Source organism: Nicotiana sylvestris, chromosome 6 (assembly GCF_000393655.2).
Source record: "Nicotiana sylvestris chromosome 6, ASM39365v2, whole genome shotgun sequence".
Taxonomy (NCBI): domain Eukaryota; kingdom Viridiplantae; phylum Streptophyta; class Magnoliopsida; order Solanales; family Solanaceae; genus Nicotiana; species Nicotiana sylvestris.
The window spans coordinates 31,386,677-31,414,315 of NC_091062.1; the positions used below are offsets into that span (position 1 = coordinate 31,386,677).

General features: G+C 36.7%; 1 protein-coding gene across 1 annotated transcript; it reads right to left on the reverse strand.

Annotated features, from left to right (window-relative positions):
- Window positions 1-12,967: 12,967 nt before the first annotated feature.
- Window positions 12,968-16,049, reverse strand: LOC104214844 (glycerol-3-phosphate acyltransferase 1-like). The gene is made up of 3 exons (XM_009764568.2): window positions 15,225-16,049; window positions 14,190-14,676; window positions 12,968-13,632 (listed from the first exon to the last, which is right to left on the reverse strand). Exons 1-3 carry the CDS (start codon window positions 15,870-15,872, stop codon window positions 13,070-13,072), a joined length of 1,698 nt encoding a protein of 565 aa, XP_009762870.1. The 5' UTR covers window positions 15,873-16,049; the 3' UTR covers window positions 12,968-13,069.
- Window positions 16,050-27,639: the final 11,590 nt, after the last annotated feature.

Genomic DNA, 27,639 nt, shown 5'->3' on the forward strand with positions numbered 1-27,639 from the left:
AATGTGTTGAGTCAGAGTAATTTTGTTTAGTTTTCTAGTTTGATAAACAGCTCCTATCTGACATATTGGATAAGGTATGTATGGCCTATTGGTTCTCATTCAATCGCTTTAACACTGGGCTGGACTATTTGGCATTATTGGGCTAGCCATTTTTCTGCCTAATTTTTGACAATTAGCCAGTGTTTAAAAATTCATTGAGGCGCAGTCACTTTTAAAGTGGAAACAGATGACTGTGTCATGGATTTCGAACTTAAACAAGTGAAAAATCTAGGATATTGTCCTAATTTTTTTTATCCATGATATTTCGAACTTAAAAGAAAAAGTGAAACTCCATGTTAGTGTCCTGGATTTCGTCCAGCTTACAGTCATAGAGTTTCACTTATTTAAATTCTGACATCGTCATGGATAGCTATATTTTTAATAACTTGATACTACTGATTGTAATAGTAACCTAGGTACTATGGACTAAAATAAAAAAACTTAGGTACTAACTATGCTACTCCTATTCGTGAGGTCTGTCGTGATCAAGGGCGAATACATGATTTGTTCTAAGAAGGTTCAAAAAAAAAAAAAATTAAAAGACATTGTGGTCAGCGAGAATTGAACAAGCGATCTAACAAAGATTTTGAACCTTCTTGGCTACTGTGTTATGTTTTTGAGTTATATCAAGGGGATTCAAAATTTAATATATAGAGGTACAAATTAAATTTTACCTTATATGTACAGTGTATTTAATAATTAATTTATTTATTTATTTTACAATTATGCATAAAGCAAGTGTTTTCAACTTTGAACCTATTTTTTTTTTATTTCTCCCCCAATATTCGATATTCATATTGGGCCAACTAAATTTGAATTCGAGCTGGCAAATTCAACATTGGGGTTAAAGGCCAAAGCTCACTTCATACTCAATGTTCAAATTCTAAATCTTTGGTTAATGATAAAGGAACACTTACCATTCTACCACGACCTCAGTTGGTATTTGAACCTGTTATTTCTATATACTTTTCAAGATTTATTTTGAAGCTTATGGTTAAATAATTTTCTATTAAGCCTCAATTTTTTTAATGGACAAAACAGAAAATTTATACACGTACATCATGTCAACTTCACAACTCCCCTGACATTATTGTTTGCTAAATTTACAATGCCATCAACCAGACGCAGCAAATGTTTTTTGCTCACACAGTTACCAAATATACTCAAAATAAGTGAGTATCACGATTAATAGCAAGTTCACGTTTAATTTAAGTTTCGTGCTTGCCTATGACTTGATCAAGAAAGCAGGCACAAAGAAACAAAAAATTCTCCTAATTAACTTTTTTATTGTTTTGCTTTGGTCCTATGGGGAAACCACCCAAGAGAAATAAAACATGCTTCTTTTTTATATTTGTAAAACACATCACATTTGTATACGAGCAAAATCAAGCTCATGGTGCACCCCGGCCTCCCACAAGATAAACCAGGCTCGAGATACGATGACAAGAGTCGACATCGAAGCAAAAGTCTTGTCGAGTCAGAATCCGGGGGCATGACACCTGCCTCGAGAATATCTAAGTCATGATTTAGGATCGGTCTAATCTTGAACGACTTCGAGGAACATTGTTGGACAATAAAGCATAGCCAACAGAAGGCCGAAATATTCGTGATCGGTCGGATATCACGGCGGGGATCTCGACACATATCGATAAGGAACCAACAATTAGTTAATCAGAAGATTTTTTTATATTTTATAGAGTTGTACCTAAAGTACGACTACCCTACTATATAAAGGGGGTCTGATAATTCATGAAAAAGATTGTAACACGCATTCCAAAGCAATATATTATTATTTTCTCTGTTATTGGATCTTTTTCTTGTTCATCAGTACTGACCATTGCAAGACTGGATCGAGGGTGAATATTTCACTAAGGCTGGAATTATCCTCCTCGTGTGGTTTTAATTTATTTCGTCTTTGTTTGTTCAATCTAATTTAATTTATCGCTTTGTATCAAATTAATCTGTGTATCCTTATTGTTATCCAATTTTGAAGGTAAACAGTTTGACGCCCACCGTGGGGCTAAGGATAATAGTGGCTATTTGATACAAACTTCTATAATGCACCTTATTTTACATTTGTTCTTTGAAGTGTCTCTAAATTCAGGCCAAAGTTCAAAATGTCGAACTCCCAGTCAGCCCCTCTGAACGTGGATGCTGAATCCGGCCACCATGGAGAGAACAACAATGTAGCGCCCGGTAATGAGATGCCCCTCTTTGACCTCAACGGAGCTCTAGTTGCTCACCGATCGATGCTAGCTCGCATGTGGCCATCAATGCAAATTTTCCTACCGATCCTGAGAACAGCATCCGCATGGAAGTCCAATCGGCTGCACAAGATACACATAGCGATAAAGATGATGGGATCAACTTGCGGGTAATCTTCAAAATGCTACAGGCTCAACAGGAAGCAATAACCCAACTCCAGAAACAAAGTCGTGCCCCGAGCAGAATTGAGTCCGAGCCGTCGCGGGAAGTCACCCGCAGAAACGAACCGGTTGCGGAGAGGCCGAATGAAAATGAATTAGGGACCAACTCCGAGATCATAAAAATGTTTGAGAAGCTGACAAAACGGATAGAATCGGGATAGAAGAAAATCAAAGCCAATGACAAAAAAGTGGAAACCCACAATTCCAGGGTCCATCAAATACCAGGAGCACCGCCTATATTAAAAGGCCTGGATTCCATGAAGTTTGTTCAAAAACCTTTCCCTCTGAGCGCAGCTCCGAAGCCGATCCCTAAGAAGTTCCGCAGGCTCGAGATTACTAAGTACAACGGAACGACCGACCCAAATGAGCATGTGACCTCCTACATATGCGCCAAGGGAACGACATGGAAGATGATGAGATCGAGTCTGTCCTATTGAAAAAGTTCAGGGAAACTCTGTCAAAGGGAGCTACGATATGGTATCACAACCTACCTCCTAATTCTATTGACTTGTTTGCTATTCTTGCAGATTCCTTCATGAAAGCACACGTCAGGGCTATCAAGGTCGAGACAAGGAAGTTAGACCTCTTCAAAGTGAAATAGAGGGACAATGAGATGCTCAGCGAATTCATGTCCTGGTTTCAAATAGAACGGATGGACCTGCCTCCGTTCGCGGTCGATTGGGCTATTCAGGTCTTCATCCAGGAACTCAATGTTCGAAGCTCGTTGGCTTCACAACAGTTGAAACAAAATCTGGTAGAATATCTGGTTGTTACTTAGGCCGATGTGCATAATCAGTAACAATAGAAAATCAGGGTCGAAGAAGATCAACTTGGGACCGCTTCCAGTTCCGCTTATCCAAGTAAGAGCCGTCGACAAAGTCAAGAGAGACATTGATCGAGAACCGAGATCAAGCAGGGATTGTTACCAACCATACAACGGGAACAGGAGAGGTAACGGATCTGGGCGAAACCTCATGAGAAGTGAAAGGAGGAGTGATCGAGGTCAAACAATCAGGGACTCATGAGCAAAAACAATTTCGACAGGCCCGACCGCCAAGGCTTTTGGAGTACAACTTTAACATCACTGCCGCTGTCGTATCTGCCATCGAACGCATTAAAGACATCAAATGGCCTCGAACTCTATAGTTTGATCTAGCCTGAAAGGATCCTAACCTAATGTGCAAATATCATGTCACTCATGGCAGCAGAACATAGGATTGCCGACAATTAAGAGAGGAAGTAGCCCGGTTATTCAACAACAGACATCTTTGAGAGTTCCTGAGCGATCGAGCCAAGAATCATTTCAGGAATAGAAACTATAATAAACAGATCGAGCAGGCGTAACCTCAGCACGTCATTAACATGATCATTGGTGGGGTCGATGTTCCCTAGGGGGCGATGCTAAAGTACACCAAAGTATCCATCACAAGGGAAAAACAGACTCACGATTACGTTCCGGAGAGAACCTTGTCTTTCAACGACGAGGATGTTGAAGGGATCATACAGTCCCACAACGATGTACTGGTAATATATGTTCTCATAAATATATCTCGAGTTAAGCGTGTGTTAATTGAACCACGTAGCTTGGCCAACATCATCAGATCGAGGGTCGTAGAACAGCTCGGTCTACAAGATCAAATCATGCCTGCAGACTGAGTTCTAAATGGATTTAACATGGCATGTGAGAGCACTAAAGGGAAAATAACATTACCGGTGAATACCGCTGGGACCATTCAGGAAGCCAAGTTCTATGTAATCGGTGGAGATATGAGGTACAATGCTCTGTTCGGGAGGCCATGGATCCACAACATGAAGGCAGTACCCTCAACTCTGCACCAAGTGTTAAAATTCCCAATGCCAGGAGGGATTAAAACAATCTACGGAGAACAACCAGTCGTAAAGGAAATGTTCGCGGTCGAATATTTGATCCCGATATCCGCACTTACAACAATAAAAAGTCCGGGTTTGGTCACCAAGGAAGAAACCAAATAGCAATTACCAACACCGGCCCCAACCCAACTGGAGAAGTAGGGGACCGATAAGATGATGATTACGGGGTTTCTAGGTCTTTTATAGCTCCCGATGACTCTGACACTACCAAATCGACGGTTGAAGAACTGGAACAGGTCACATTGATCGAGCATTTGCCCGATCGAAAGGTATAACAGGGCACGAGGTTATGTCCCCAGCTCAGAAAAAACTCTTTAAATTCCTTATAGCTTACGTAGATTCTTTCACTTGGTCCCACCTTGATATGACAAGGATCCCCCGAAAATAACCACTCACAAACTGAGCTTGGACCTAAAGTTCCATCCTTTCAAAAAGAAAATGATACCTCAGTCCAAAGTTAAGAATGCATTCATCAAAGACGAGGTATCTAAACTCCTTAAAATAGGGTCGATTCGGGAGGTTAAATACCCGAATTGGTTAAAAAGCATAGTGGTAGTCCCTAAGAAGGGGAATAAATTAAGAATCTGTGTGTACTATAAATATTTGAATAAGGCATACCCCAATGACTCTTTCCCTTTGCCAACATCGATCGCATGATCGATGCGACGACCAGCTACGAGATCCTCAGTTTCCTGGATGCCTATTTTGGGTAATACCAAATTTGGATGGACCCGGGCGATCAGGAAAAAAAGGTCCTTCACCACTAAGTATGGTACCTACTGCTATAACATAATGCCATTCGGACTAAAAAAAATGCCGGTGCCACTTACCAATACCTAGTAAATCAGATGTTCGAAGAACAAATAGGGTAGAAGACCATTTAAAACATTTGTAAGAAACCTTCAACATATTGAAGAAGTACAATATGAAGCTGAACCTGGAGAAATGCACATTCGGAGTCGGGTCCGTGAAATTTCTTGGATTCATGGTGTCCAACCGGGGGATCGAGATTATCCTCGATAAGATCAAGGCCATTGAAGACATCACTGTAATGGACAACGTCAAAGCTGTTCAAAGGTAACCGGTCACATAGCTGCCTTGGGTCAATTCATCTCAAGGTCCTCCGACAAGAGCCATCGGTTCTTTTCACTGTTGAAAAAAAAAGAATAACTACGCATGGACCCCGGAGTGCCAACAAGCCTTGGAGGAACTCAAGCAGTATCTCTCGAGCCCACATCTACTTCATACACCAAAGACAGATGAACAATTGTACCTGTACTTAGCAGTATCCGAAGTAGCGGTAACTGGAGTCCTGATCCGAAAAGAGGAAGGTACGTAATTTCCAATCTATTATGTTATCAAGACTCAAGGCGAGGCCAAAAATAGGTATCCTTATCGTGCCTCATTTTCTCACGAAAGTAGGTTTCGTCGTTGTGACAATTCCTTTTAGAATGGGAGATAGAATGTTAAAAGAAGAAGAGTCATCACCTAATGAATTTAAGGTGCGTTAGGGCACCTATTATGCATATAATTCTCTTTGACTAGTCAACACTACCAAAGATCGGGTAAGGGCTCAAATTACCTCAAAGAGAAGGTGTTAGGCACTCTTCGAGGTCCACAACTGTGGGTCCCGGTAAGATTATGTGGATTACAATTAAGCTAAGTGATCAAATAAACAAAGGGAATTCAGAAGTTAGAGAATTCTTATTGCAACATGATTAGTATAAATCTTAGTACGAATATAGGGATGTAACTATTTAGATCTAATAGCAACATATAAAAGAGAAGGGGGGGGGGGGATCCTAAGTTTTTTAGCTTAAAAGATCACCCTGTGCAACATAAATAATACTTCGCAACTTCCTTGGGGTAGGGAGTTACTCATATTATTCAGCGGGCACATACTATCATCTCCTGATACCCGATTACTATGTTAAAGTTGTTTACTTAAAGCGTACTAATTCAATTCTAAGTCGTGCTCTATGCGTGCGATACCTGCCTCATACATATGGCCCAGGAGGTATTGAACTTCTATTTGGGTGGTTCTAGACCTTACTTAGGCTGTTCAGAAATGTCAAAACTAGGCGACACATAAAAACATATTAGACTTCAAATATGAGCAGTTAAGGGATCAAGTTTGCCTCAACACTTAGGCAACAAATGCACGCAGGACAAGTTTTCATGTTAGGCAATTCCGAATTAAGAACCTTAAGCCCTATAGACATGATTTCTACGTGACAATGCATCAAAGCATACAAGCAGTTTCAGAGGATAGGCGTTGTTTATCTCCAAATGATTACACGATTGTTACGTGATGATTATTTAAATTGCAGATCTCCAGTTATTAATCCCACAGATGTTGCATCCAAGTGATCTACGCATTAAATGATAGTGAAATCTATTAAGAGAAACTCAGAATTACTCATGCTTTTGATAGCAACATAAGTGAGCAATAAAAAATGTTGAGAAGTGCATCATTAACAATTATTAAGGCGAATAGCCATACCCTATAGACATGATCTCTAACAATTATCACTTGGAACTAATTTTATTACTATACCTTAACCTTATAGGCATGTTTTATTGGTGAACAGTGCGATGCAGTAACAAATGAAATGATTAACATCCTATAGACATGATTTCTAGTGGATATGTTGCAGCAATGCAAATTGAAGGAAAGTTCAGTGATATTTATTTCCTATAAGCAGATTTTCTAGTAGCACATAGCAGTAGGAATAATTGGAGCATTTGAATTCATGTTCAGTCAGGTAGTGCGAGTGTGTGCTTCTCCTAATGACATGATTTCTATAGTGTACATAGAGATTGAATGGCATACATAGCAAATAAATCAGTGAATCATATAGCCATATTTTCTACCTTTGCATGCAAACATCATAATTTACCCATTCCCCATTTTTACTAACACCCCAATTGTTTATTACAAATTTTTTACAAATATTATAAAAATAATGACAGTAGGCCCACAGCAGGCCCAAAAGAAATACTCATCACTGTCTGGGCCTTCAGCAATTCTCATGCAGCATACCCAAATTTCCAACAAGGAGCCGTATTTATCAACACAACCCACAAACCATAGAAGAGCTCCAAGCCAAATCGCACAACCATATTTCCAAGCATTGAATCACCTAAACCAACCAACTTAGATATTCAACAGATAATGGGAAAAAGGAATTAAGTGGGGTAGTTCAGGTCTCATTAGTAGGGGGAGTGACTAAAAGCCCAAATCCTAGTGTGTCAGAGTTCAAAAGGGTCTCAAATGGACACCCGAGTAGTTCTCACACTAGGGAGGTCAATAGTAAGAGCCTTGGTAGCCTTGGCTTTTAGCCGGCTAAGAATGAGAGGTTCAGGATAGCATAAGTAACAAATGAGGGAGAGTGGACAATGGTTGAGGGACAGAAGATGAGGGGATACACTTATAACTTAAAGTATACACATCAAGGTTGAGAACAAAAAGCAACTAATCAAATAGGTCACAAAAATTAAAAGCAGGTTCAACAGGGACTTAGAAGCAGGTTCAATACTTATGAAAGTAACATATGGACATCAACATATTGGAAAGTTAAGGGGGAAACAAGTTTGCAAGATTAACAAAGATTAGTATGCATAGATACACAATACTAAACAAGTTGAAACCTAAATGCAGAGTAGATATCCGCACCTTTTCACCAATCCAGGTACTTTTATATTTTCGTTCGAGGAAGAACGCTTGTTTTAGAGGTGGATAATGTGATGACCCGATAGGTCATCTTTAATTTCAACCATCATTTCAATGTTCCGATACCTCGATTAGCTCTGTTTAGCCTTTCTCTGTTTACATGCATGCAAAAGCAAGGTCATTACCGCAGGTGCAGGCCTATGCGCAGATGCGCGAGAACTTGTGGCACTTGCGATGGCTTAGGAGCAGATATATTTCCGCAGGTGCGATCCTTTGGCTGGGAAATGAAGGCTGCAAGTGTGGGATTTGACTCGCAAATGCAAAAGCGCAGATGCACAATTTCAGTCCGCTAAAGCAGAAGTGCTGAGCAAAACATATATTTCGGGGTTCAACATTTTTGTTCATTTTTAGAGTTTTTGACCTCGGTATTGGGCGATTTCAGAGGGATTCTTCATGAGTTTGAGTTGGGTAAGTATTCTTTTTCCAGAATTAGTTATAATTCACGATTTCATACTTATTTACATCATTAATTAGTGAATTGAATGAAAGAAAATGAGATTTTTGTAAAAAATTTCAAAATTTCAAAATTTCAAAATGAGTATTTGAAGGGCGATTCAATATCGGAATTAAATAATTTTTGTATGGTTAAACTCGTATTGGAACGGGTGTTCGGATTTCATAAATTTTTATCTAGATCTAGGGTGCGGGCCCCACATTGACTTTCGTTGACTTTTTCGAAAATAATATAATTTAAACCTCTTTCGAATTGTGGGGAGTTTCTAAAGTTTAATTTGAATTGTTGGCCAATAAATTTCTAGATTTGGTTGGTTTGAAGGCTTTTTTGAAAGGAAAAGTCGTGGTCGAGTGATTGCTTGAGTTGCGAAGTAAGGTAAGTGTCGTGGTTAACCTTGACTTGAGGGAATATGACTTGTTTGTCTATTTGCTACGTGATTAAATGTATAGGTACAACGTATATGTGAGGTGACGAGTACTTATGCGTTGTAGTTGAGTTAAAGCATGCGAGTTGAACTTGTTCCTTTGTGATTTATTTCCTATTTAATTAGGATATCTATGCCTAAGTTAGGTTATTATTTATTTGATCATTCTTTCTGTATTTATTGCCTATTTAATAATTGTTGAATAATTTGGAAGTTGAGATTTGTACCCTGGTATCATATTGAACGATAAATATAAATCCCCGCATTTAAATTATTTTTTTTCGAATTTATATTATCCTTTCTCCATGGTAAGGAAGAGTGTAAAAGCACGAGGGTAATGCCAGACCATTTTTATATTACATTTATTGATTTGTATAGTGAGGAGGAGAGTTAAAGCACGAAGGTTGATGTCATGCCATTTACATATTATCATTTATTGATTTATATAGTGAGGATGAGAGTTAAAGCACGAAGGGTGATGTCGTGCCATTTAGATCATTTATTCATTATATTGTGACAAAGAAGAGAGTTAAAGCACGAAGGGTGATACCATACCATTTCATGTTACTTATTACATCATTTCATGGTAAGGATGAGGGTAAAAGCACGAAGGGTGGTGCCGTGCCATTTTTATTCTATCAACTACCTATCTTTATTGTTGATTATTTATTTGGCTACTACGTGATATTACTCCTACCGTAATTATCGTATCTCTTCCCTTTCGCATGTTCCCTCCCAATTTGTACATTTTTAATCGATGTGTTCGTTACTGCTTCGTATATGTATATACTTGTACAGGTTGCTTACGTAGGTGTTCTGTCATAGTCTCATCACTACTTCGTCGAGGTTAGGCTTGGCACTTACAGAGTACATGGGGTCGGTTGTACTCATACTACACTCTGTACTTCTTATACAAATTTTGGAGCCGGTCCCAGCGGTTGTCAATAGATTGCTCAGGTTGAATATTGGACGGAGACTTGAGGTATAACTGCTCGGCCTTCGCAACCTTGAAGTCCCCTTCTACTTTATCTTAGGTGTGTATTTCTTTTTGACAACTTTACTTTTATTCAGACCTTTATCTGTATTATTCTAGTGGCTCTTGCACTTGTGACACCGAATTTGGGGATGTATTAGATATTTAAGTTTTTATGGCTTTCCGCACTTTATTTTAGTAATTGACATCAGTTTAATTTAATTTGTTTAAAAGTAGCTTAAGACTATTCTAACGTTAGCTTGCCTAGCAAGTGCAATATTAGGCGCCATCACGATCCCGAGGGTTGGAATTTCGGGTTGTGACACCAATGCTCCGAGATCTTTGGGAGTTCTACACGTAGTCAAACTCTCGTGTGCTTGCAACACCTGACCAAGGACTCCATGAATCGTGTGACTCATATCTACCGGATATGCATATATTCTTGGGTAACAATCCTTATCGTATCAAGAGTCCTTCCCAGCAATATCTAACTGCAGCAACTTTTATTAGTTACCTAGGCCTCGCATAGCTTCACTGGAAATGAAGAGCTGTTTTGGAACAATCCTCCTTAATTAGTTACCTCATATAGCAAAGGTTTATATCTTATTTATTTTAAATAAATATACTTTTAAAAAATTATATTCCATAGCTACCTTTTGATTTTTATAGCCACATATCTATTTATAGTCATCTCCTACCTTTAAGCCATAAAATAAGCATTGTATTATTTTTCTCTCTCCCATCAAATTCTAATAACCACTAAACACCGAGGAAGATGAAGGGGGGAGGGGGAATATGTTGTGTCTAAAGTATTTTATCAGCAGGAGCAGATCAAGCAAGGTGAAAAAATTGAACAAGAATTGACTGAGGAGTTTGAATGTCTGGTTGCTAAAGTAGATCCACATACCCCAAAGTCTGTGACTTCTGACCCCCTCGTGGCAAGAGACTATTTTCAACTATGATTTCTATGCCTATATCGTGCGACGCCTCTAATTTCTAGTTGTGTGCTAGGGTTTTCCATTCTTTTCATTTGTTCTAATGAGTTACAGGGATATTCAGTGAAGAGAAAGAGAGAGAGAAAGGCGAAAGAGTTGATGGTTTTTGCTCGACGGCGGATTCGCCGAAAATTAGGGTTTGTTCTTGAACAAAGACGACAGAGTTTGCTGTTAATATATTTCAATGTATTTTCAACGTATCACGCTGTATTTTCATGTATTTCATTATATTCATTGTCTTTTTTTCATTGTAATTCAATGTATCTCGCTGTATTCCATGTATTTCATTGTATTCACTATCTTTTTTTATTGTATTTCAATATATCCCGCTGTATTATATGTATTTTATTGTATTCACTGTCTCGCTATATGTCATGAATGCATTCATATATTTTTTTAATTAATATAATTAATGTATTCAGATGTATTATATAATTTTTCTGAAGACTGCTATGTTTTTGGGGTATTTTTCGGTTGAGAATCTTTTTTATAACTGGAAATACAAAATTCGTGTGTTATAATTGAGTTTGTTGAGTTATATTAAGAGTCTATTATGTTAATTGATTCACTTTCCGTTTAAAAACAGTGTAATTCCATGTTTCATGCCATAAATACAGTCGAATACACTTGAATACAACAACCGGTTAGTTGGACTTCCCTGATTCACGCCTATTTTTATTACTGTATTCACTTAAATACATCTAATACATCTTATAACAACAGAAAACGTATCTACAATCCGTAATATAGCAAATAATATCTATAAATAACTAATTATCACTAAAAATAGTATTTTATGTAAATTTCTCATTTCTTATTTACCTTTCCGCAAAGACTTCTCTAGGACTGAATCGTCCAGATCAATCCCTTTATTTAATGACTCTATATTTTCGTCCTTAATTTGAAGTTCCTTCAACTACCAAATAAATTATGATACACAGTTAGTTCAATTAGTTAGGTAGATATTAACACGTGTTAGATAATTTGTAACTTACATTAGTAGTTATGCCTAACTCATTCTTTGTACAAATACAGAACTTAATGTAAGTGCTAACAAGTGAATGAATATAGTCAACCGTAGCTTATCTTTTCCTTTCTTTTTTTTTTGGTCCAGAAGAAACTAATTATATTAAGTTAACAATTGCGTAGTACAAGGAGTTAAATTTAAGCCTTCAACAGTAGAGGAGCTATGGGGACGACCTCGCGATGGATCGTGGCAAAAGGAGGAGAGGGGGTTTGTGCTAGTACTAGCTAAGTCTCTGAAATGCAGGGGCGGAGAAAAAGTGCGGGAAGCGGATTCGGCCAAATCCAATAGCTTTTGTTCAAACCATGTATTTGTCTTAAGATATTCATTGAATATGTATAATTTATTAATTTAAAACACAATAACTTAAAATGATTACAATCCCGAACCCATAAGAATCAAATCCTGACTCCGTCTCTGCTAAAATGTAAAAGAGGTATCATGTTGACGCGTGACATACTCAATAGGTGGTACAACGTGTCTAACAAAAAATGTTCTTAACTTATCTTCCTCCAAAGGCGTTTGTACAAAATTTGGAGGGGTTGCTTATCTTTTCCTTTCTCCACCCTTTTTCTTTCCATTTTGGTCAAGTATTTCGGGTAGAAACTTACGTCAAGCCAATAAATATAATATACATATTTTGTATATACATTTTTTAACACTTAACCATGATTAATTTCAAGAGGTTTTATTTTTCATGCGCTCAATCCACCAACTTCTAGAATTCAATCAGCAATTCTTGAAGTTTTGGCATCATATATTATTCGTCAATTATTGTAAAGGTTTATTATACATCCAAAACCAAAAGTGAGATGCCAACCCCCTCTCACCCCCCTCCCCCCCACCACCAAAAAAAATACAAAATGTAAGGGTCCAAAACATACTATATACATCTGTCCTAAAAAGAATTATATATACTTATATGGTTTGCTACAAGACATAAGCAGATTTCGAACGGATTCTGTGAGTTCAATTGAGCCTATTACTTTTAACTTAGATATATGTATACATATTCAAAAAAAATTAAAATATATACATAAAATCACACTCATTCCAACCATACTTATAGATCTTGATTCTTGAATTCACATTTGCTATAAGTTGAGAACAACTAAGGATTCTGCATAACTAGGCCTTTATTTCCAGCTAGCATCAAATACTTGTCCCTTCTTGTAAACTTAGTGCACTCAAAACCCAATGCATCAGCCAATTGTCTCTGTATGTAATTAGCCACCTCATGTGTAGACTTCCCACCTTGCCATGTGATCAGGAGATTACGGGTTTGAGTCGTAGAAATAGTCTTTTGCAGAAATATAGGGTAAGACTGCGTACAATAGACCCTTGTGGTCCGGCCCTTCCCCAAACCTTTCGCATAGCGGGAGCTTGATGCACCAGACTGCTCTTTATTTTTATTTCTAGACTTCACACCAGCGCATGTTAGCTCTTTAGGCACCTTCCCAAGTATCTCAATAGTGCAACTAGGCCTGGGATTCATTAAGAAAAAGATTGGGTCCAAGCACTTGAATCCACTAGCAGTATTTCCATAAAACATTGTCACATTTGTGTTCACAGCCACTGGCACAATCTCATCAGTTAACTCAGCAAACAAGGAACTGAACCTCAATAGATATGGTTCTCTGCATGTGGTTCCTTCTGGACAAACCACTAAATCACCTGCTAAAAAATATTGTTAGAGGAACACAAAATAGTTAACCTGAACCTGAGCCTAATAAAGGAGTCAAATAGCGTTTTCTTTGTCCATATTTTTTGCAAATAAAAAAAAAAGGGCAGCCCGGTGCACTAAGCTCCCGCTATGTGCGCGATCCGGGGAAGGCCCAGACCACAGCATTTTTGCAAGATGCTATTTTCAGGGCTTGAACCCGTGACCTCCTAGACACATGGCAATAACTTTACCAGTTACGCCAAAGTTACAAATACATTTTAAGTATTTTTAATTGTAACTATTGTGACTTAAAATATTTTTATATAGTTTTTAAATATAAAAATTTATATCAAAAAAATTGGAAATTTTATGTGAGTTATACCGAAAACTAATTAGTTTGACCCTTGTACTCTGAAAACATTCATGGAAGGAGCATGATTTTAAACACTTGAAAACGTTTGTTAAATACGATATTTGTGCTCTCTTTGCGAGATTGCTATGAGATTGAGAGTATATAGCTATAGTGAATATGACAAGCATTTGAATTTTTACAAAATTCTAACATCACCTTCACTTAGCAATTTCTGCATGGTCTCTCTATCTTGTTCTCTATCTCTTGTCAATCTCATAGTTTTTATAGGAGAAATAAACTCTGACATCTTGCTCAAGCTGTAAGTCACTGCTGTCAAAGGTTTCCCCAATAATATACTAAGAAAAACAGGGTCCAAAAGTGTCCTGTGATTGCAAACATAGAGTACACCTTTCCCATTTTCTAATCTTGATGGATCTGTGCCATTTAAACTGAGTTTCACACCACTTAAAGTGGCCAAAAATAGGGCCAATTTGTAGGGCAAGAATATACCAATGGAGATTCTAAAAATTGCTAGAAATATTCCAAGAGGAAACCATATGAACATTGAAAGAGTTGCAAGAGGTGTAGGAAGGAAAGCTAGCCTTCCATCATGAAATATTAGAGGCTTTGGATATTTCTCCCTTGGCATTATTGTTGAGCTTGCACCAATTTTCATGTCTTCTTTGTTAACCACATAAGCTTCCTGTTCAAATTCCAGAAGATACATTATTCATTTTTTTCGTAAAAGAGCTTTTACACTGTCGAGTCACCTAAAAGATAAATATGAATACTCGTGCTAACGTGCATAACAAGTGGGATTGATAGTAATTTGAAAATAAAACAAGTAACCTACTATAGCCTAAAACATTTTTACCACCTTTACGTCGGCCGTGGAAGGTTACCATAAGCCGAGGTCGGCCGTGGCATACCTATGTCAATGGCACGGTGTCGGCCATGGTATGCCTATATCAACTGCACGAGTTCGGCCGTGGCATGCCTATGTCAATAGCACGAGGTCGGCCATGGCAGGCCACTATGGCATGCTTATGTCAATGGCACAAAGTTAGTTGTGGCTTGTACAGAAATTAGAGCACTGAACATCCATGCTTAAAAAGTGTAGTATTATTACAATGTATTTAATGATACTATCAAATCACCTAAAAGATAATTAGGTAATCATTCAGCATAAGTGAGATTTGTAAGCTAAAAATAAGACAGGTAACTTGTTATAATAAGTTATAATACACTAACCTTGCAAAAGGAGATAAAGAGATGATCATTAAAACTTGAAGTTCCAATGCCAATATCTGGTTTTCTTTCCCCAATGAATTCCTTTAAAGCTCTGTGCTTTATAAGCAACCCTGAATTGGATACCAATCCACTAAAGTAATTCCCAATAGTATGCAACTCAGTCCCAATAACACTATCAACATTTAGATACTCTTTAAGAAATCCTTCAACCATTACTCTAGGCACACTAGTAAATACCATCTTAGCCCCTGCTGAATTTATCACCTCATAAACATGAAGATTAAGACTTTCAAGATAAAATTTGGGCAAAACAGCTCTTCCAACAATGTCCATGTTCTTTAATCTTAATCCACAAAATGTAATGAAAATCATAACTTTTAATTGAAGTTCAAAATTTAAAACACATAAAAAAGGACTTGACAAAAGCAAGAAAAAGGCTCTGAAAATGCTCCCACCTTCAAATGCAACTAACATAAAATATGGGAAAAAAGATTGTGATCTAAGCAAAGTGCCATGTATATCACATACTAATGTTTGTGATTTTCTACCATGTAAATTACATGTTGTTATATTGGGGTACAAAGGAAGCTGATGAGATGATTTAAAAGATGGTTTTCTGAAAAGAAAGGCAGAGTTTTTGAATTTCATTGCAGCTTTGTAACATGAATTAGCCAGAAATTTGTATTATAAGAATGATTCTAGCAGTAGTACCCAAAACTATATTTTATACTGGAATTGTCATTGATTATATGCTATAGTGAGTACTAACAAAGGGAAAGTTGACTGCAGTGAGGAGAATTTGAAATGGATAGATGGGGTGGAAAGGATGAAGAGAAATGGACCAGTAGCAGAGTAAATTTATAGGAGTAATATTAAAGGGGAAGCTGATCGCAATTAGTTCTTCTTTGTGTAAAAATTACAATAAAATAAATACACGTGTGATCTATCTATCTGTTAAATTAAAATCACAAATTCACGTGCGAAATGTCGTTCCTTTTTTTTCCTTTAAATACATATTTCATATTGAACAAGATTGTAATTTAATTATTTTTTCTAATATTTAAGACTTTAAAATTAAATAAGATTCTAGTTATTAAATTTTTCCTTAGTTGAACTAAGTAACAAATCCTAAAATATAGGACTTTAAATTCAAATAAAATTTACCTTATATAATTTATTTGTTCATTTAACCATACAACATAATTATATTTCCTCTCAAGTCTCAACCATGAATCATTATTTTATATGCTATATTTAAGTTTGAATTCGCTGGCAGATATCTGTTTGCAGATAGTCAAGTTCAAGTTTTCTTATTAAAAATGAGGTTCAAGTTTGGAGGAACTAATATTTCTATATATTTTCTTTTCTTGCATAATGTAGAGCTTCAAGTATTTTTTTTACTTAGATATAATTTAGTACAACAAGCTCCAAAAAGGTCTTACACAAGCGCACAAACCCACCATGTAAATAAATGAATCAAGAATATTCAAGAATATTATAGCATACAAAGAAAAATTAAATCATATTTTTATTGCATATATATTTTAAAAACATTTGTTAGAACTTAGTAGTATTATATTATGAACGTTGGTGCTATTAAAGTGTCCATGAAGTACATGCCTAAGCATATATATAATATGATTGAATACTATATAGGATCACGATTTTTATAGCATATTTAAACATTAACCTTTTGGAAAATGCATGTCTCAGCGATTTAGACTCAACTTCCATCTTATTAGTCATTCTTAAAATAATTAATACCCACCTTACACATGGGTAAGACAAGATTTATTTTTAATAAAATTCCTATGTGATTCCTAAGGCATGAGCAGGATAAAGATATAAGTTTTAGTATTTCATAAAATAAGTAAATGCGGGTAAAGAATTTTTAGTTATTGGTAAACTATCATACATGAATTTTATGTAAAGTTGAGCGACATTTATACATTTTAATTGAACAATACTCCAATAATATTTTTTGTACAAAGAAGCAAGTACTATAACAAACCGGAGAAAGAACCATTACAGTAGATCTAAACCCTTAAAGATGATTAACATTTATTATTTTGGAACTTATAATTATCTATTAACTTTGTTTTATATCACAAATGCATCTTTTGAAATTATTTATGTTATTTATCTTTTGAACTTATAATTATCTTTTGAACTTTGTTTCATCTAATTAGTCAATTTATCAATATCTAATTCCTGCCTTATACATGGTAAGATAAGATTTATTTTAAATAAAATTCTTATGTGATTCCAAAGACATGACCAGGTAGTTGAGTCTTTCCTTACTTCGTACCTTTGTAAGGCTAGTCTGGTAGGGCTTTTGTCGATGTCAGCTAATGACAATATTGTGTCTTACTATTCTTTTGTTTTTCATAGTGTCGTGTCTATGTACTGTTTATCCAGAGACATAGCTAGCGTAGAAGCTATGGGTTCAACTGAACCCATAGCTTTCGCTCTTATCCTGTATTTTTGCCCAAAAAATCATTAAATATATACAAATAATAAATTTTGAACCCATTAAATTAGATGAGATGTAGTTGAATTGCGAATCTGAATCCATAAAGTTTAAATCTCGGATCCGCATTTGTGTCTATCGCTTTGGCTTTGCATCTACTTTCTCATTTTTCATGATGTTATTTTTCCTATGGTTTCTATTGGTGGTATTGATATTATCTCTTTTCGTCTTCTTGAGCCGAGGGTCTTTCGGAAACAGTCTCTCTATTCCCTCGGAGTAAGGATAAGGTCTGCGTACACACTATCCTCCCCAGACTCCGCTAGTAAAATTTTACTGGGTCGTTGTTGTTGTTGTTGCAGGTAAAGAATTTTTAGTTATTGGTAAACTATCATAAATTTTATGTAAAGTTAAACAACCTTTGTACCTTTTAATCAAACGGTACTCTTTTAATATTTTTGTACAAAGAAACAGGTACTAGAACAAACTAGAAGAAGGACCATTAGAGCAGATCTAAGCTCTAAAACATGATTAATTAATATTTATTATTTTGGAAATTAACATTATTTACTAATTTCGTTTTATAACACAAATGTATCTTTTAAATATTATGTATGTTATTTTTTTAGAAAATTGATTTTCATTAATTGTGATAGTAGATTAGTTGCTATTTATTGTGTAATTAATGCATAGAGCTTAAACTCATCAATTAGCAAGTGAAATTAACTTTAATTGTCTGATGCATGCTTAGACTTTTTTTGCCCTCTAGCAGAATCTTTCTATGCAATATGAGAATTGCTCTCTATATGGGATTCAGGGACGCAGCCATAGTGTTTGTTGCGGGTTCGGCCGAACTAGTAATTTTTGTTCAAATTCTATATTTATATTAAGAAATCTAATAAATACGTATAAATTATTAATTTAGAACTCAGTGACTTAAAAGGATTATAATCTCGAATTCATAAGGTTCAAATTCTAACTTCGCCTATGATAGGAGTTGGGATTTTCCGTCTATAGTTAACAAAGTTTGGTAGACTAGGGTGTTGGTGACCGCCTAACTAGTTTATGTTTCTCTTTGAAAAACTTAATTATATGGCTTCTGGCTTCTTTTTGAAGAATCTCACCCCACCTCCTCTTTCTTCCGGTTAAAGAAATAGACTTTGAGCTTAACTCAACCTTAAAAATTGTTAGATATTCTGAATTTATAAGTGACTAAAACAGAAAAAATAAATTAAAAGAAATTGGCAGTATTATGTCCCGAGCCCACAAATTCCTTGTGTGTCCTTAAAGAATCTTATCCCATCATTGTTGCTCAAGGTTTACGGATAAATTCTCCCAGGATAGAACGGAACTTTCAACTTAGCGGTAGTGGCACTTCAAACCACTAAGTTATCAGCAAACTCAAAATTATGGTGTAAATCACACGACCGACTTACTTTGTTTTGAAAGTAATGATGCAGAAAGAAAAAGGAGATGAAGCATAAGATCTCAAGATAAAAAAATTCTGAAGGAATGATTGCTTATTTATAGCCAACGAATTTCTGGATTGAAAGGGTGTGAAAGTGGATGTTCACACTGCAGGTGGCTATTCGTGAAATGCAGCCTCTCTGGTAGCTGTTTAACGCGGGAATATTTAAATAAAGTTAAAGACGGAAATTAATTAATTTATCGTTACAAATAACGGTCGCTCAAAATATTAATATCTAATTAATTAATTTCATTTTATTGGTCCAAAAAATTAAGTCAATCAATCATATCAATTGACCGAATCCGAATTCGAAGCGAGCGACGACGATGGCGGCGCGAGGTCCCTTCCTCTTAGCTCCTTTTAAGAGCTTAAGGAAGTATTTCTATATTTAAACCCAACAAAATACTTGTCTTTAACTAATGAGGGACAAAGTGCAAAAGCCAAAGTTGCCTTTTTACCTTCTTTCCTCATTTTCCATTCACACTACCACACTTCAACCCCAACAATCCCCCACATGAATGGGGAATGATGAACACGCATGAAATTTTTTGTGTGATTCGCAACTAAGGATTAATTGCATCGGGATAAGTATGTTTCCCTTAGAATTATCCGTAGTGAGCATATATCGGATATACTCTGTCAATCGGTAGATTTGATATCTTGGAACCGTCGAGCTTTAGTGTACACCTAGACAAAATATGTCACACAATTAATCCTTATCCATCTTTTGGTTCTCATTGTTGTGTTCGTTTTAGCCATGAACACCGCATGGTTTCATAAGTGCGTAGAGAACTGGCCTTACAACAATCTCTTTGAAGCGGCTTACACTTCACACTTATATAGGTGATTCCTAAGCGTGTTATCCCGTAGATACACTATTTAATATACCACATATCAAACTTAGAAATCATTAAAAAGTCCTAATGTTTTATCCTTGGTACTGAACATTGTCTGCATCACGATAATGGACCAAAATTTTATTTGACAATGTTGGACCGTCACTAATGACTTTGCTTGATCTCCTTGAACCTAGATCTTGGGATCTCCAGTCTTCTAGATAGAGTTACTGCTATGGTGACTTGTCCTCGGCCATAGTCCCATTCCCTTTGATGACTTCTCAACCGCCTCTCTAGATAGGCCTTTTGTAAGCGGATCTGATACATTATCTTTTGACTTTACATAGTCAATTGTGATAATTCCACTAGAGAGTAATTGTCTAACAGTATTATGCCTTCGTCGAATGTGACGATATTTCCTATTATACATAATGCTCCCAGCCCTTCCTATTGCTGCTTGACTATCGCAATGTATGCATACAGGTGCCAAAAGTTTGGGCCAAAAAGGAATGTCTTCTAAGAAATTCCGGAGCCATTCAGCTTCTTTACCGGCCTTGTCTAAAGCTATAAACTCAGACTCCATTGTAGGGCGAGCGATGCATGTCTGTTTGGATGACGTCCAAGACACTACTCATCCACCAATGGTAAAAACGTATCCACTTGTGGATTTTGTTTCCGTTGATCCGGTGATCCAATTTAGATCACTATATCCCTCAATAACTGCGGGATAATTATTGTAATGCAATGTATAGTCTTGAGTATATTTCAAATATCCCAAAACTCATTTCATTGCTATCCAATGAGCATGGTTGGGATTACTTGTGTATCGATTAAGCTTACTTATTGCACAAGCTATATCAGGTCGTGTACAAGTCATAATGTATATCAAACTTCCCAACACTCGAGCTTATTCCAATTGAGATTTGCTTTCACCTTTATTCTTTACAAGAATATGGTTTAAATCAATTGGCATTTTCGCTTCTTTAAAGTCCAAACATTTGAACTTTTCAAGAACAATTTTAATATGATGAGATTGAGACAAAGCTAGACCTTGAGGAGTCTGTAGGATCTTAATTCCTAAAATTAAATCGGCAACTCCTAAGTCTTTCATATCAAACTTACTAGTAAGCATGCGCTTAGTAGCATTTATGTTAGCAATATCGTTACTCATTATCAACATATCATCCACATATAAACAAACAATGACTATTTGATTTGGAGTATTCTTAATTTAAACACATTTGTCACACTCATTGATCTTGAAACCATTTGACAATATTGTTTGGTCAAATTTCGCATGCCATTGTTTTGGTGCTTGTTTTAGTCCCTAAAGTGACTTAACAAGTCGACAAAACTTCTTTTCTTTTCCGGGAACTACAAACCCTTCAGGTTGTTCCATAAAGATTTCTTCCTCTAAATCCCCATTTAAGAAGGTCGTCTTTACATCCATCTGATGGATTTGAAGGCCATATATGGCGGCTAACGCTATTAACACCCGGATGGATGTAATCCTTGTTATCGGCGAGTATGTGTCAAAGTAATCAAGACCTTCTCGTTGTCTAAACCCTTTAACAACTAATCTTGCCTTATATTTGTCAATAGTACCATCAGCTTTCATTTTCCTTTTGAAAATCTATTTAGAACCCAAAGGTTTATTTCCCGGAGGTAGATCAACCAATTCCCAAGTATGATTACATATGGATTCTATCTCACTATTGACTGCCTCTTTCCAATATTGTGCTTCCGAGGAAGACATTGCTTCTTTGAATTGAGGCTCATTTTCCAATAATAATGCTAGAAAATCTGGTTCAAAGGAAGTAGTTATCCTTTGACGTTTACTACGTTTTGGATTTTCCTCATCAAACGTACTTTCCTTTGCTTCTTCCTGAGGTCGCTTAGATTTTTCATTAGATGACTCACATTCCATTTTATACGGATAAATATTCTCAAAAAATTCAGCATTATCCGATTCAATTACCGTATTAATATGAATGTCGGGATTTTCTGATTTATGAACCAGAAACCGATATGCCTTACTATTTGTTGCATATCCTACGAAAACACAATCAATGGTTTTTGGTTCAATTTTTACCCTTTTGGGTTTAGGAACTTGCACTTTAGCCAAACACCCCCACACTTTAAAATATTTTAAGTTGGGTTTCCTTCCTTTCCATTTTTCATATGGAATGGATTGTATTTTTCTATGGGGAACTCTATTCAGTAGTTGATTAGCTGTAAGAATAGCTTCACCCCACAAGTTCTGAGGTAAACCAGAACTTATTAATAAGGCGTTCATCATCTCCTTTAACGTTCTATTCTTTCTTTCCGCAATTTCATTAGATTGCGGTGAGTAAAGGGCAGTTATTTAGTGAATAATGCCATTTTCCAAACATATTTCTTCAAAAGGAGATACATATTCGCCACCTCTATCACTTCTTATCATTTTGATCTTTTTGTTTAATTGCGTTTCATCTTCATTTTTGTATTGCTTGAATGCATCTATTGCTTTATCTTTACTATTAAGTAAGTAAATATAGCAATATCTAGTACTGTCGTCAATAAAAGTTATGAAATACTTTTTTTCCACTGCGAGATGGTATTGACTTCATGTCGCAAATATCCGTGTGAATTAAGTCTAAAGGATTTGAATTCCTTTCAACTGACTTATAAGGATGCTTAAAATACTTTGATTCCACACACATTTGACATTTCGAGTTATTGCATTCAAACTTAGGTAATACTTCCAAATTAATCATTTTTCGCAAAGTTTTGAAGTTGACATGGCCTAAACGTTCATGCCATAAATTATTTGACTCAAGAAAGTACGAAGAAGCTGAAATTTTATTCATATCAATGGCAATTACATTGAGTTTAAAAAGGCCCTTAATCAGGTAACCTTTTCCTACATACATTTCATTCTTACTAACTACAACCTTGTCGGAAACAAAAACACACTTAAAGCCATTCTTGACTAGAAGTGATATCGAGACTAAATTCTTCCGCATTTCAGGAACATGAAGAACATCTTTTAGAGTCACAATCTTTCCCGAAGTCATCTTCAAAGCCACCTTGCCCGTTCCTTCAATTTTTGCAGTAGCGGAGTTTGCCATAAATACTGTCTCATTGGGTCCAGCGAGAGCATAAGAAGTAAACAACTCCTTGTTAGCACAAACATGTCGAGTTTCTCCTGAATCAATCCACCATTCTCTAGGATTTCTGACTAGGTTGCATTCTGAAAACATGACACATAGGTCGTCTATTTCATCATTCTTCTTAATCATGTTTGCTTTACTTTTCTTCTTGTCCTTCTTTGGTGCATGACATTCAGTAGCCTTGTGTGCAACCTTTCCACAGTTGTGGCAATTGCCTTTAAACCTCTTCTTGCTTGGATAATTCTTTGATCCAGACGGCTTCTTTCTCTTTTACTCGTTGAAGCTTCTTCAACAATAATTGCACCCATTATTGTTGAACTTCCACGAGATTCCTTCTCAGCAGCCTTGTTGTCCTCTTCAATCCGTAGACGAACAATAAGGTCTTCAAGCGTCATCTCCTTGTGCTTATATTTCAAGTAATTCTTAAAGTCCTTCCACAGCGGAGACAACTTTTTAATAAATGTCGCAACTTGAAACGCTTCATTTATGACCATACCTTCAATCATAAATTTATAATTAGTAATATAATTAATATCTTGAATAAAAATATTGATCGTTTCATACTTTCACCAAGGAGGTCATGAATAATAACTTGCAATTCTTGGACTTGCGCTATGACAGATTTACCGTCAATCATTTTGAAATCCAGAAATTTGGCGGCCACAAACTTTTTTTAGTCCAGCATCTCCAGTCTTGTACTTCTTTTCAAGAGCATTCTATAATTTTCTTGATGTTTTCATGACGCTATAAACGTTGTACAGGCCATCTTCTAGTCCACTTAAAATGTAATTTTTGCACAGGAAATCAGAGTGCTTCCAAGCCTCAGTAACAAGGAAGCGCTCGTTGTCAGGGGTTCCTTCAGGCACGACTGGAACATCCTCTTGAATGAACCTTTGCAGACTTAGAGTGGTTAGATAAAAAAAATCTTTTGTTGCCATCTCTTAAAGTCATGATGAGTGGTGATTTTACCACTCAATCTAGTCTCTTTTCCTTAGCTTTTATGTCCTTTAACTATAATATGAGGTCATTTATGGTGTGTATTGTTAGATTTTCAGGAAAATGATGCCAAGAAGTGATTTGATTTCAATTGGAGTGGAATTGAGCAAAAAGGGTGGAAACATGCAAAAACTCCCCAGTGATTCCGCATCTGCGGAAGAATGGTCGCAAAAGCGACCCCGCTTCTGCGAGAAAATGACCGCTTCTGTGGAAATGGCTGAGCATGCAAGAAACTGCATCTGCGGTTATAATGTCGCTTCTGCGGTGGCGCATATACACCTTTTGCACCGCATCTACGATTATAGAGTTGTACAAGGCCCCTGCATCTGCGAGTGGATTTCCGCTTCTGCGGTAGCGCATCTGTGCTTTTGGGGTCCGCATCTGTGGTACCAAGCATATCTCTATATGCCACTTCTGCGATAATGAATTCGCATCTACGGAACCGCATCTACGTGAATTGTTCCGCAGATACGGTGGACAAGCATCAGATCTGGGCAGATCAGTCAATTCACATCTTCTCAACCCCAAACCATTTTTATACTCGTCCAAGCAGATATCTTAGGAATCTTTGGCATATTTTCAGTTCTTAGGGCTTGAGAGAATAAGGTTGGAAGCTAGGTCTTTGCACACACACTTTGGTTTTGAAGATTTGATGCTTGTGGTTAAGATTTTCTTACCCATGTATGTTGCTCTCTTCATTTCCTTGCTTTGTATTGTATATCTAAGTGTGTAGTATTTTATCCAACACTTGAATCTTGTTTATGAAAATATTCTTGTTTAAAGTGTGGATTAAATACCTTGTTGTACTTATGTATTGAATGAACACTAGTATGAGTAGTGAACCGGGTAATCTAAGGTTTTAGGTGAAATCGTTGTGGATGAACTTGTTGTTATATTAATATAGTTTTGAGTTGGTTGTTAATCTCTATTTGTTCAACTACGTTTTGATTTTGGTTAGTTGAAAGGATCCTCAATTAGTCGTGCCTATTTATTATGTATCTGCTTGAGAGAGACTGCATATTTAGGTAATTGTTTGAACAACAACACTCCCGGAGTATAGGCGAGAGTCATAACCGAGGGTTTAGAGGTTGGAGTAGAGATAACGATACCTCAGGTGCGATCTAAGTGAACTGTAATGCAAATCTAGCTAGCGTAGCTTGAGAGAGTGCGTCTAGTAAATTATCATAATTACTTGAGAGATAGTTATGATAGCTGGAGAGTTCATGATCGATAGAGACAACTAAATCATAGCTATAAGAAACATACGACTAAGGAAATCAACAACGGGGGATTAATTAGCATAAACTAGCTAATATTTGTAAAGTCATGAAATACATTGGATCGTTACTCGAGTGTAATCCCGATGCAACCATACTTGTAGCCATTGATCATTTTAATTGCTTTCTAGGTTAGTTTATATTTTCACATTTAGATATAAATATTTTCCAAACCATATTCTAAGCATTTGGCATTGCGCGATAAGTGATAATTTTCTTACATTTCTAATCGCCTACATATTGTTCTCTGTGGGATTCGACCCCGACTCATAGTTGGATAAATTATATTGCATGTGACCGTGACCATTTACTTTTTAGTAGTGGATTTGGACGACATCAATTTTGGCGCCGTTGCCGGGGAATAATTTGGCGTAATTTAGGTTGTTTGAGAAGTAAGCGTAAGTGCTTGATTCCAAACTTGTGAATATTTGTGTAATTATTTTTTTTTACCTTGGTCTATTTTTATTGTTTATTTCTTGTTTATTTTCTTAGTTTTGAAAAATGGCATCATATAATGAAAATTGGTCGGATGGTAGTTGTTCATACTTTGATGACCCTTGTCCTTATTGTGGAGGACCACACTCATGACAAAATTGTTTAAATTCTCCTGGGGGTGGATTGTGCGCACAATCTCAAACCCATGAGTGGAGTATTTGTGATAAGTGTGGTTTTCAAAATGGTCATTGGGATGATTGTGCTTATTTGTCCTTCCCTTCCCCAAGCCCCCGCTATGATGATTCTACTTTTTGTGATGAAAATTATAGGGCTATGGAAGTTGAAGAAGTTGAGCATGGCCAAAATGGAGAGTTCAAGCTCATGTTAGAATGCCTACTTGAAGGAGGAAACAAAGAACAAAGTGCCTTGGGGGAGCTTTTGGAGAATAGTCTCCAAAATGACTTGGCACTTGAAAGGTTGAATGTGCAAATGGAGGAAATGCTTGAAGCTTTAGAGGTCCAAAAATCCTCGGAAGTTAATGATAGACAAGAATTTTCCTTAGATGTGGAAGCGGAAAATCCTCCCTTGGCACTTGAACAAAACCAAGAAGAACTCGCAATTGCTCAAAATGAGAAGATGATGCTCATGTTGGAGACCATTCTTGAAAATAAGGAGAAGCACAACTTTGCACTCGAGGACTGGAAACAAGGTTTGGCTCACAATGATGAACATATCCGCACTTTTGAGGATCAAATGCAAATATTGGTTGAGGCTCACTATGCCCACCAACTTAAGAGTGTGGAAGGAAGCCAAGAAAAGTCCAATTCCGAGGAAGAAAGTGAGCTTTACTTTGAGGATTCAAGAATTGAACATCCGCTAACCGACCCTGTGATTGTTAATAATGCCAAGAAAAATATGGAATTAGAGTCAACCGGTGTAAATGAAAATGTGGTTGAAATTGACTCTAATCCGGGGAAAGAAGAGGTTGTCAAAATCCGAGGAAAATTGCAAAGTGATGGTTTGAAGTCACATTCCAAGTATTTTTCAACATTGGAATTGTGTGGTGATATAATAATTGAACTGCACGGGTCAATGAGGGATTACAAGGAGGAAAGGCAACAATCATACATTTTACAGTTTGAGGAAGCAAGAAAGCAAAATGACATTCCTCACATGAGAGCCAAGAAGTGCAAAATGAAGAACTTAAGGATTGGCTTGATCATCGACTTACCACCCCCATCGCTCGTGGTCACAAGCTTGATTCCAAGCTAGGTGCCCAGTTCATATCATCCAAGTGGCGAGAAAACTGGTAACGTTGTTTGCGTCGTGCCACGACGTTAAAATACGGCGCTTGGTGGGAGGCAACCCATTGTTTTCAAAATTTTTGGCCATTTTTAAAATCTTCCTTTTTAGAATAGCTTAGAATAATATTTGTAACTAATCTGCCAAGTTTTAGATCTTTTGGAGTTGATTTGAGCAGGTCGGAGTGGTCCGGAGGGCCAAAACCAATTGCTGCAGAATTTGTGTATCAATCTTTTGGCGTTACCACATCTGCGGATTTTTGACTGCAGATGCGTTAACGCATAAGCGATTTTACAACCGCAGAGGTGGCAATCCTCGCAGAAGCGGCTATCTGGACGCAGCAACGGCGACGCAGATGCGACAAAAGATCCGCAGATGCGGAAATCGAGCAGGTCTTAAAATTAGACAAACATTTTAGAAACCTCATTTGCCTAGGTAATGTTTTCCCCCAGCCCTAAAAAAAATTCCCCATCTCTAACATA

Bases quoted from the DNA above. Each gene is read 5' to 3' on its own strand.
- LOC104214844 (XM_009764568.2), bottom strand. From the start codon at position 15,872: ATGAAATTCAAAAACTCTGCCTTTCTTTTCAGAAAACCATCTTTTAAA. The intron at 14,677-15,224 runs GTTAGTGTATTA...GAATTTGAACAG, and splicing joins TCTTTATCTCCTTTTGCAAG to GAAGCTTATGTGGTTAACAA. The intron at 13,633-14,189 runs GTGATGTTAGAA...ATTTTTTAGCAG, and splicing joins GCAGAAATTGCTAAGTGAAG to GTGATTTAGTGGTTTGTCCA.